Source organism: Schistocerca nitens, chromosome 4 (genome assembly GCF_023898315.1).
Source record: "Schistocerca nitens isolate TAMUIC-IGC-003100 chromosome 4, iqSchNite1.1, whole genome shotgun sequence".
Classification (NCBI taxonomy): Eukaryota; Metazoa; Arthropoda; class Insecta; order Orthoptera; family Acrididae; genus Schistocerca; species Schistocerca nitens.
Genome location: NC_064617.1, coordinates 592751472 through 592763546, shown reverse-complemented (window position 1 = coordinate 592763546; position 12075 = coordinate 592751472). Strand labels below are relative to the sequence as shown.

At 41.3% G+C, this 12075-nt stretch overlaps 1 protein-coding gene across 1 annotated transcript in view; it reads right to left on the bottom strand.

Moving 5' to 3' along the window:
• Window positions 1-2364: 2364 nt before the first annotated feature.
• Window positions 2365-12075, bottom strand: part of LOC126251513 (luciferin sulfotransferase-like) — a 320306-nt gene continuing 310595 nt past the window's right edge. The window contains exon 7 of the mRNA XM_049951991.1: window positions 2365-5905. Within this exon, the coding sequence (XP_049807948.1) occupies window positions 5585-5905 (321 nt within the window). The 3' untranslated portion in view covers window positions 2365-5584. The remainder of the gene's footprint in view (window positions 5906-12075) is intronic.

Sequence of the window (12075 nt, the reverse complement as noted above, 5' to 3'; positions counted from 1 at the left end):
TAGCTAAGGGTTGTACAGCTGAAGCAGCGATGTTACGGTGTCGGGAGGCAGATGTTAGGCAAGGAAATTGTAATGTTCAGTTGAGTGGTTTATTCCGAAGCAATGGCCCATAGAGATTAGTCCACTTAACATGAAACAGGAAAAAATAAGTCACAAAGGGAAGATAGGAGTAACGATCAGATTCAAAGTGGGCGTACTAAGTAGTTGATGGAAGGAGGAGACACATGTCCTCTAGCTTTCCAGATGTATCACCGGCTGTCTTCTCACTTCTCATCATTTTCCTTAGCTCACAGACTCCTTTAATACTTCCTCCTCTCAGCGTTGTCATTGTCTGACTAAATTTACAATGCCACCCGGTGGTGATCACCATTTCTTGACCAAGCCTTCAACGCAGCGACAAGGTTGTCTGTCTTGCGTGGGCTCGTGTGCATCTCAGGAACAGGCGTCTGTCCCACATGTTTACTGTCGTGGTTGTTCCCAGCGTTGTACGCACCATGGTTCCAATGTTCTTTCTCGTGCCTTAGTTTCTTTGAAACCAGCCACACAATACTTCTTTATAACGGCTATCTCTACGTGAGACCTGTACAGTCTTATGATTGCTCTTCGTTCAAGAATCTGCTGTTGTTCGTGATGTATAAGAAAACTTCTCAATATCCAGCCATTTTTTTTTTAAGCAGGCCTACTCTTCTTCCACATTTCCATAGCTTCGCCTACCTGTCTATGAGCATTCCTGTTACTTTGTGTCAATGCTCAGTCTCAGATCCAGCAGGTGTCTATGAATCATGCGCTTTTCTAAGGCAGCCCTAATCACGTGCTACCAGCCGATAGCTTCACACACCTTTCTGTGTGCACTGTTGACGCTTTTGTGTCTACAAAATCTCTCAGAGCCTGCAGGAGTCCATGAATTATCTGCACGTTTCTCGCTTTTTAAGGCAGACGGAAGCGGCTTTTCCCAGACAGTAGTTCCACGTGTGCGTTCTTGGGGCTTTTGTACATAAATTTTCCTTTAGGCGTCCTCGAATTATCAGAACGTTTCACATTGTCTACCATGCCCTCCTCAAGCCGTTTATTCTTAAGCGAGCTGAGAGCATACTCCAGCCGGCCCTTTGAGTGTCTTCAGAGCGCCCCTATCACTATATCCCTTTCAATAGCAACATGAGGTCCGACATTTCCTCGTCCTGGGCTGTTGGAACTGTGAGTCGGTGAAAGTGGCCCCTGGTGGAGGTATTACAAAGTCCATTGTGGAACATGAACTGCTGTCTAAATCTTTTCTTATCGATACATTTGTGAGCTGATTTATCATTTTCGTAAAAAGAAAAATGTATGATTGCTAGCTGTGTCTCTGAACGGAATGTATTAATTGGTTCTAACGTTCTAACGTTTATTGGAGGAAAACAGTGGATGATACTGATTAAAAAAAAATCACGTGTCTTTTGAGAACGAAGACAGGCTTTTGCCCGCATAAATCGTTGAGACTTCTATACTGGTGAATAAATGGTTATGCAATTATGGGGTTTACTCTCAATTGTTTTGAGCCTTACCTGAACATTATGATCCCTAGTTCCTTTGCACTGTTAGAGAACAGTAAATGAGTCTGTATCCAACTGGAGTGCTACATATTGTGGGTTTTCCAGGATGTTTTATCTAGGATTGCTCCTTTTTTGTTGTGTGCCAGCGATTGGCGTTAATCTATAGCAGAAAAGTTCTATAGCAGTACTGCACCCAGATAATGCCAGTACAATTGGCACAATTCAATTCTAGAAATCAGTAGCGTAGCATATAGTGTTACAGAGAGAGTAAAATCAAAGTTCACAGCTAATGGGTTGTGTAAGTACTACAATGAGGCATTGTATGACGATGTTGCGTAGGCCAGAAGGTACAAAAGAATATAAAATAGAAATATTTGTGGATGACTGATAAAGACTTATGGGCTAGTACCGTTCTGCAGTAATATCCCTCATTAAGAACATCTGGCAGCTCTCTAAAGTCCGCTCATTAATCACTAAAAATTAGAATAAATTGCGTATCATCTGAAACTTCAAAGATATCATTACATCAAGTGTGATAAAGACGTTATTTCATAATGTGCTGTATTGTTATCATTGACGCTTGTTAATTCTCTGTATCTGTTTTTGTTTTACAATTCTCTGGTTTGGCTCTCGAGGTGTTCGAACTTGTGTCTGTCTGTCTGTGTGTGTGTGTGTGTGTGTGTGTGTGTGTGTGTGTGTGTGTGTGTTTATGTTAACTGTTGTTAATTACATATTCGTACTAAATTACAAGACGCGGAAACTTATAAGAATCAGAGACAGAAAATGTGCGCTCACACCTTTGCTGACGCACTATACTTCAAATTAAAAGGATAAGTCAACATATTATAATTTATTTAGTTATCAGTATAATTTGGGGTTACATACAAGTTTTGTATAATAATATTTATAGCATTAGAACTTATAACAACAATTACAGAAACATAATCATGTGTTAATGAGACCACAAATTTTCCCAACACAGCATGTGCATAAAAATATTAGCATATCAACAACAACAAGCATATCGTCATTACACACAAATAACAACGAACAGAGGAAACTCGTTGACCAATGTAGAATAGACGTTAAATTACAAAAGAAAGCTATATGACGTGCATAAAGGCTACAAAACTACAGTTCTCTTCCGTTGTGTTCCTTGAAGGACTGTATAACTGTACAGGTAACTATTAAAATCACTATGTCATCTGGAGAGATAGAAAGTATATTACAACAGTCTTCTCAGTGCTGTCCGGCGTATGGTGCTAGACTTGAGTTTAAAATGATAATTTGAACTATGATATCGCTATATTTGCAAAATTTTGTAACACCCCCCCCCCCCATGAGAAAAATGGTTGGTCGTGGAACATGGTATCAATGCTGACATTAGGTGCTGTTTGATGAGTCGTGATTTACTTGAAAGTTTCGTTTGATGTTTGCAAATTTTTGGAAAATAATCAGTGTTCAAAAATGTAAATAGTTTTGAATCAGAGAAATTTCAGTTGTTTTATAGGAATAGTAAAGGTAGAAGTAGAATTCTGGGCTGCTAGTTTCCATTATTTGTATCTTGCTTGTGTATGTCGTATGAAATGCAGTACGGGACCGATGACCTTTGTAGTTTGGTCCCTTTAATCTTTAACCTAACCAACCAACCAAATGCAGTACCAGAAGACACATTTTACTCCTTCGCATTATTGTACAGATGTAATTATTAGGATATTTGCTATAAAATAACGCAAGAACTGCGGGGGACTAGAAAATAATCCCAGTTGTCATTAACTTATTATGTATACATGCTACTCGTCTGGTTCAAACTCTAAATAAATACTTGAACTTTAGTGAACAAACATTTGCATACGGTTCGCGAATACTGGACGCATTTATCCATGACACACACCAAATGTCTTACAAATTGAACAAGAGAGCTATAAAAGTAGTGAACGGCATTTACTGAAAGATAATAGGCAGTTTGTTGCTTGAAACAACGGTATTTCGATTTATTGTGTACAGTATTTTGTTGCTCCTGTTAAGATATACAGATATATTCTGCCACCACGAGTTTTGAACAAACATGCCCGAAATTTATTTTTCCGCTTCATAACAAATCGCTTGTTGCAGACACAATGCTGCTAAAACAACACGCCACACTTTTAGGCCTCTGTGGAATATACGGTCTCCCGAAAATATATGGTCATATCGTTTTATGATCTCTCGCTTAGTTAAACTTTTATTCACAAAAATGTTCTGTCACTAAGATACGGACAAACTACCAATTTTGAATTTGTCCGCCGTTTCCGTCAACTGCAGTGCGCTAGGCTGGCGAGGGACATTCGTCCAGTATCTGCACTTCGGGGCTCAGAGAGAACCTCTATCAAAAATATCAACCCCACCAAAACGTGTTATTTTCCGCAGTTACATATAATGGCCATGATCCTAAGGTTCACTGCGTGTGAACACTGTAATAAGAGAAATTAAATGACAATGTTTGTACTTCTGGGCCACATTTGATTTCAGTTCCCGTTCACATAAATGGAAAAAAAGGCAATGTTTGAAGAGTGTCACGTCAAACTTCATGTGTTGACGTATAGAGCAGCTGAATGACAATAATCCTCAGAACATATTTCAGTATGTGAAATACGCAGGTATCCTTTTTTGTGGCCTCCCGTTACAGAAACTTTGATACGTTCAGACGATGTTGATTTTAAAAGAAAAATAAACGAATCACCTATTCCTGAAATCATTATGATGTGTTTGATATGACTGCCGGTATTATTACATGAATGTTGAGTCGTTCGTGCTATCAAAAGCAGAATTAAGCAGAAATAGAGGACGAAATAATTTATTGTCAACTGTTTGTCGTTTGTCGACCCCTTCACTATGGAAGTCTAGAACGCGACAGCTTTACTTGTAGAATTTGTTAATGTTTTCAAGTGTCTTGTGCGATGTCGAAATACAGAGGAGCTACTGGTAACTACTGTTAAACTGCAAAACTGTCTTCAATTGCGCAGGGAGCAGAAAGCTTCACAAACAAATAGAGAGATGTTAACAACACTTGAGAAGGTAATTGGAGTAGAAAGACTGTTGGAAAACAGTGCTGGCTGAATAAATGCACAGGAACACTAGTACGTTGTTGTTTCCCTATTCCTTGTTCTATTTGCTCACTTATTCGTTTATCTTTGGTAACTGGCTGTAAAGTAGTATAATGAAACAGTAAACACACAACAGAAGTTAGTGCTACCAGTCTGTGACTATCATTGAACTTTTAAGTAAATACACTATCTCAGCAGCAATTAATGGCTGCAAGCGGCTACCACACAGTGAAGTGGCGAACAGCTGCCAGTCCTTGAACATAAGTACAGGCAGCGCCACACAGTTCGTAAATATCCGAAAAAAGTATTATGTAACCTCATAAGCTACCTTATTTTGGAAATAGCCAGAGTTCAGTCGTACTGTAGACGCCAATAATAATTATTTGTATGGAAGAATCACAACAATTTCAACATGAAATTACCTCTTGTGGTCATCATTGGCCATCTTTAGGTCATAAGGCGGATGTAGCGGTTCGCTCCATGCTCTGCGGACACCACACAAAAATTGTGTATGTTGCAAGATGGTGGTGAAATAGACTCAAACTGGTAGCAAATAAAGATCTTTTCGGAAATAATGAAGGATATTTGTGATTGTCTTCTTTCATTTACTAATGACGACAATCCCGAAAGTATTTCACAATACAGTTACCAGTTTCGATCAGCCAGTATTCGTCATGGGACGACAAGCACTTGCAGGAAGCAGTGACGTATCGTTGTCCTTTGCTTTTATTATTTCAATTCGACAAAGCAATTGAAACAATGTCAATGCTGCCAGTATGTGCTTACAGTCTTATAAAGATTACTGGATGGTCCAAACCCGTTACTGCAACATGAAAGGTTTTCGTGATTGTTGTCACAAAAGAATAAAAGAGGATGAAGGTTTGCTTGCTGGCAGCTGACAGTATTATGTAAAAACTACTCTGTTGAGCTTGCGCTCCCGAGACGTATTGTGGGAAGACTGAGCGTGGTTCAGTGTCCGCCGGAGACGCCGACGCGGTAGTCGGTGCCCTCGAGGTGTCGGCGCGTCCACTCCTCGAAGCGCTCGGCCAGGTCGGGCGTCATCTCTGCGCGCCAGCCGCCCGCCTCGCCGCGGCGCACGAACCGCAGCTGCCCGTCGTGATCGTCCATCTGGTTGCGGCGGATCTCCTCCTGGACGTACTTCTCGTTGTTAACGGCCGGGTTGTCCTTCATGCTGCTGAAGCTCAGGTGCTGCGCCAGCTGCTCCACCTGCTGCTCGCTCAGGTGGCGGTCCAGGAAGCGCGCCGTGCGGCGAATCACCCCGGGCAGATCCTGCGAGCAGAGCAGTGGATCTGTACAGTGACTGAGAGTAGAGGTGACACACGTAGCATAACTTAATTTTACTATAGGCCCCTCTCGACCTAAGGATATGCTAAAAAGGGGAGCTCTAGTGAATGAAGAGAGAAGAACATCATCATGCTCAGAATAGAACAGGCATACAGACCACAAGCAAACGAATTTGCCATCTGATCATCCTTGTCTGGCAGAAGCTGTGTAAGTAGGTTGTTTAGTTTTTTATGTTGGTAACGTCACGTAGCGCTCTGTATGAAAATCACTGGCTGTGCTGTGTGCAGTCTGTGGCTGGTTAGCATTGTTGGAATATTCGCTATTGCAGTGTTGGGCAGTTGGACGTTAACAGCGCATAGCATTGCGCAGTTGGAGGTGAGCCGCCGGCAGTGGCGGATGTGGGGGGAGAGATTGCAGAATTTTGAGAGTGGACTATCTGGACGTGTGTCCATCAGAAAGAGTAAATTTGTAATATTGGATATCATATATATATGATGACTTTTGAACATTATTAAGGTAAATACATTGTTAGTTCTTTATCAAAAGCTTTCATTTGCCTATCAGTAGTTAGTGCCTTCAGTAGTTAGAATCTTTTATTTAGCTGGCAGTATTGACGCTCGCTGTATTGCAGTAGTTCGAGTAACGAAGATTTTTGTGAGGTAAGTGATTCATGAAAGGTATAGGTTATTGTTAGTCAGGGCCATTCTTTTGTAGGGATTATAGAAAGTCAGATTGCGTTGCGCTAAAAATATTGTGTGTCAGTTTAGTGCTGATCAGAATAAGTAAAGGGCGAAATGTCTTACGTTCAGTTCTGCTCAGGTGTTTGAAAACCAAATAACGTAAGAGGTTTATCAGCGCAGTCATTCATATATTTTCCAAAGGGGTGGTCTCAACTGTAGGATGGTCCGCAGCTCATGGTCGTGCGGTAGCGTTCTCGCTTCCCGCGCCCGGGTTCCCGGGTTCGATTCCCGGCGGGGTCAGGGATTTTCTGTACCTCGTGATGACTGGCTGTTGTGTGATGTCCTTAGGTTCGTTAGGTTGAAGTAGTTCTAAGTTCTAGGGGACCGATGACCATAGCTGTTAAGTCCCATAGTGCTCAGAGCCATTTTTCAACTGTAGGACGACATCCCTACAGTAAGAATATCACACAGTTTCCTTCCGAACAAAAAGCAAAGCCAGTGAATGAACAACTGCTCCATCGACAGTACCGAAATATTTCTTGATCGATCATGGCTCCGACACCACCTACTGCTATCGAATCCGGAGAGGAACACCTTCGAGTGTGCTTATGGAGATGAAGGCAGGTCAGAACAGACTACCTGGATACATCCGCTGCATGCAGATGTGGATGACAATGACCAGCAGCAACTAAATTAGTATGGAAGATGTTACGTCAGGGAGACACTGACTTGCGAGACAACATGGCACATTCTGTGTAATACCGCCGACACCATTGCAAGAAAGGTTTGGGTAGAGCGACATGTTATCTATCAATCAGCATCCATTTTATTGCTATAGGTCGCACCGGAAGACCGAGGTGCAACACAGAGAAGACAGTCGAGGTCACCAGTTACTGCAGACGGACAGCTAACAGGCCATTCTTGTGAAGAAAGAAATTTTAAGAGAACAGCAGGGCAGTCATACGTCCCAAGTCTCGCCACCCGGGGATCCATGATCGGAATGACGTGGGTAGGCATGCCAGAAACAAGGACGCTTCTTCAGAATAGTACAGTAGCCTCCTCCACTCAGGGAGCTAGAAGACAACGGCAGAGACAGATTCCACCACAGTGCCCACCGAAGCGCCCAAGAAACTGGTAGAACGTTCCCACGGACCGAGTAACGATGGAATGTCTTCTGGAATCTGACACACAAATAACTTGTTACTGCTGATTTGAAATTGTTTCTTAATAATTTAAAGTGAACAGCGGTGTCAGACTTTAGTGAAAAGACTGTGTTTCAATATTAGCCGCAATTTTAGGTTTCTGTGGTAGTGTGTCCAGTTTTGCAGTAATGATAGCTATGGTTAGTGCAATTAGTATTATGTTAGCTGTTGAAAAAAATTTGATTTGTTGTTTGCCAAAGTTTTCAAAAATGGCTCTGAGCACTATGGGACTTCTGAGGTCATCAGTCCCCTTGAACTTAGAAGTACTTAAATCTAACCAACCTAAGGACATCACAAACATCCATGCCCGAGGCAGGATTCGAACCTGCGACCGTAGCGCCTAGACTGTAGCGCCTAGAACCGCTCGGCCACAACGACCGGCCCCAAAGTATTCTTTTACAAAACGGTTTTCGGTTATTACTTGATGATCCGTTACAAAAATAGATACATGTGGCTGTAAAATTTTTCTAGGCTCAAAGATTTTAAACTAGTGCAGCCGCTGAGTACATAAGTTCCTTTCCAAAGATGATAATTATTAGTGTCCGTTTTAAACTAAAATGAGAGAAATTAGTTCAGTGAAAATGCAATGAATAACTATTGAAGTTAGATAAAATATGTGACACGTTAAATAACGGCCTACGTGACAAATTACAACAGTTGTTCTGGAGAAGAAAAAAAAATTGACCAATAAACTTTGGTGATAAGTCCCAAGTGAGTGGCTGAACAACATAATGTTGTCTTTAACGGATCTAATACTATAAACATGTAAGATATACTGAGATCAAGCAGGGAAGTGAAGAAGCCATGATTACAGAGAGTAAAAACTTTTTAACACAGCAACTTTAACTATAGTAGCTGGAAGACAGGAAAAGCTGGACTTACGAGTATGAGAGAAGTGTTATTTACAATACGGTCTAACTACTATTATGGGTAGTATCTGAAGTTAGAAGCTGTGCGTAAGTGAACTCTGATTATTCAGTACTAAGCTAGGGCGAATGATCATATGTTCATTAACTACCATTATTTCAAGATAGTTCATTATCCTCCATTTATGAATATAGTGTAGGTCTTCATGTTGTACCGTGCAACTACGGCCTTCTTTAAAGAGGTGGTCTGCAAAACTAAAGTTTTCTTTACTAGGATTTCAAGCGGTTGTAAATTGCTCTATCAGACTGATCTAGACAGAATTTGCCAGAATTCCAAGTGACTCTATATATTCTACTCTTTTTCAAAGCTCAATTGCTGTCTTTACCATTGGGCAAAAAGTTACCAGTACTATTGTGCACATAAAGTTATGTTTTAAGTTCGGGGGTTTAAGTTTTCTGACCACATTCAGGGAGATATCTCCTAAAAATGATTTCGTGCACCATTTATTGAGGTCTTCAGGTGGTGGTTCGAGAAAATGACCAAGAGAAGAGGAGGCATCTTGATCTGTTCTTTTAGCCATCATGGAGTCCATGTCAGGAGGGTAGCCACTGTTTGTTGCTATTTCACTGTCGTTAATTCAGTTCGGATGTTGTCATCACTCAGGGGGATGTGTAGAAGGCGATATGACATCGAATAAAAGGCACCATTTTTGTGGGTCACTGGAGTGTTGAGAATAGGCAAGTATTACAACGTAGGTAGTGTTATGTTTCCTGTAAATTTTGAAAGTAGGAACGTGACCATTAACATCCGTGAAATTATAGTGAAATCAGAGCTTTGTAGCTGCTTACAGGCGTTGATAAATATCAACGGGGACAGGTGGAAATGTGTGCCCCGACAGGGACTCGAACCCGGGATCTTCTGCTTACATCGTAGACGCTCTATCCGACTGAGCCACAGAGGACAGTGTGACAGCAGTGACTTACCTCTGGCACGCTCCCCTTGACACGCACATTTCCAACTTACTGTGCCACACAATACATCTGTAGCGCCCCTGCCCACTATACTCATTACCCGCGGCAGTCAATCTACCGAATCCAGTAAGAGTTTAGGCAACGTGAGTGCATCGCACTACAGATGATCATTGGCCGGTAAGCCTCATCTATATGAATATGAATGTGTTGGAAATGTGGGTCTCACGGGGAGCTTGCCAGAGATAAATCCCTACAGTCGCAATATCCTCTGTGTCCTCGATGGTTCAGTCAGACAGAGCGTGTGTCATGTATGCAGGAGATCCCGGATTCGAGTCCCGGTAGGAGCACACATTTTCAACAATCCCCGTTGATATTTATCAACGCCTGTAAGCAGCTGCAAAGCTCTGATTTCAATATAATTTCATTCTTCGAGAGTTGCAATATCACCAATGGTATCTGTTCTATCGGACACCATATTAATATCTATAGTGAGATCTAAATAATTCATGGAGTTATCCCCAAACTCTATGTGTATCTCTTACTTCTCTGTAATATTGGCTCTGTTAAAGGCAAGATTATTTTGTTCAGCCAGTGACTCGGAATATTTCTCCAAAGTTTATTGTTCAATCTATCTTATTTCAACACAATAGTTGTAATTTGCTATATAGTTCACTATAAAGGTGTGAAATATTTTGTCTCAATTTAATATTGCTTCATAGAATTTTCAGTGAAGTAATTTCTCTAGTTTCAGCCTCCTTGGAAACGAACTGTGTCCAAACTATGGACGATGGGAGAAAATATAAGAATGAAATAATAAACAGGTGAGTAACAGTGTCAGAGCAGTAAATGAAGTTACGGCGCCGTGTTGATGCATTAGGCGAAACATTATGAGCTAGAAGGGCAATTGGTCGGCTTGATAAGAGTGGAAATGTCATTGCTGGTGTGAGAACGATGGAATTGGAGGAACAGAAACCAGCGGGAAATTCTGTATCTGTAAGTAACCTCCAGAACGAAGCAGGACAAAACAGCAAGATTTGTAAACATCTCGGTTGTTGACCTGTAAACATCTCATGGCTGCTCAGAATTAAGGAACAACCGTAGCACTACTACTGTTTTTTCCACTGAGGTTAATTGCTATCGAGTTATTCATTTATTGTCGATATATTCTCTAGACTTCCATACTGTCCTCTGATATACCAGATACTAAAGCTGCAATACACTGTACGGCAGTTTCTTAGTGGCAGTTAAGCAGTGTCACGTCCCGTAGCGATTGGTGATGGCCAGGAAAGGACGGTGATGTCGGTCTCTACACAGTTGCAAGTTCTAGTTGCCTCTTGTGGATATGTGGTGCTGATATTCCTTAAATCAGATGTGACTTGTTCCGGGCTCCCTGGCAGTCTTCATAATGATCGTTCGTCGTGATAGTCCCGTTTTGTTGTTTAAGTCTTCTCAGGTGGTCCTGTGCAGCACCATCCGTCTACTTCCCCTTCTTTGCAAACCTTTTCATCTCAGGGTAGTATTTAAACAAAATGTCCTGAGTTATTTGTTGGTTAATTTCTAATTTCGTTCTCTCCAGCACTTTTTGCCTTTTTCAGCTCCTTCTAGTACCATACCCTGACGTCTTAAGACAAGTCCTATCATCTTGCCCCAATATACACAGTATTTTGTGCATATATCTTTCCTCACCGATTCTCCAGGGCACCTTCTCAATTGTTATTGTATTGGGTCAAATATGAATGCGCCTTTGTGTAACACGGTATCTCAGCCGCTTCTATTTCCATCAGTTATGGTTTTCCGGCCGTCCATGTTTCCCAACAATGCTGTGCTCCTGATGTACATTTTCAGACATGTTGAATACTGGCAGACTTCCTTAATAAGGAATGTCCTCTTTGGTTGTGCTCACCTACTTCGTTTGCTTGAATGCTTCTTGAGTCCTGTATCTCGTCTTTTTGCTTGCAATGTAGCATAATTCCTACACTTCGACTTTTCCTCGGACCACAGTTTAAATATTTTTATTGAAAATTGTATTTCTGCCACCCTCAAGACTGTCGTCTTTCTTTGGACTACTTTCAATCCATATTCCATCACCTTTAGATTATTCTTTCCATTCAGATACTGTAATTCCCGATCCAATTCACTGTGGATAGCGATCGCCATCGAATCTTACAACTGATATATTTTAGTCCTTGTATTTAATGCAAGTGCTGAAACTTAGTTCAATTTCTGTCATCTCTTCTTCGATATACATATTATACAGTAGCGGAGAAGGATTGCAACCTTCCCTTATGTCCTATTAAACCTGACCTCTTCTGTCTGGGTTTTCTGCCCTTATAGTTCCATGTAAGTGCTTTTACACATTCCGTACTGCCGGCCATGACCTGTCGCATGCATCTATTTTCACACCATATGGACTACGCCCTTTTTTAACTATAATA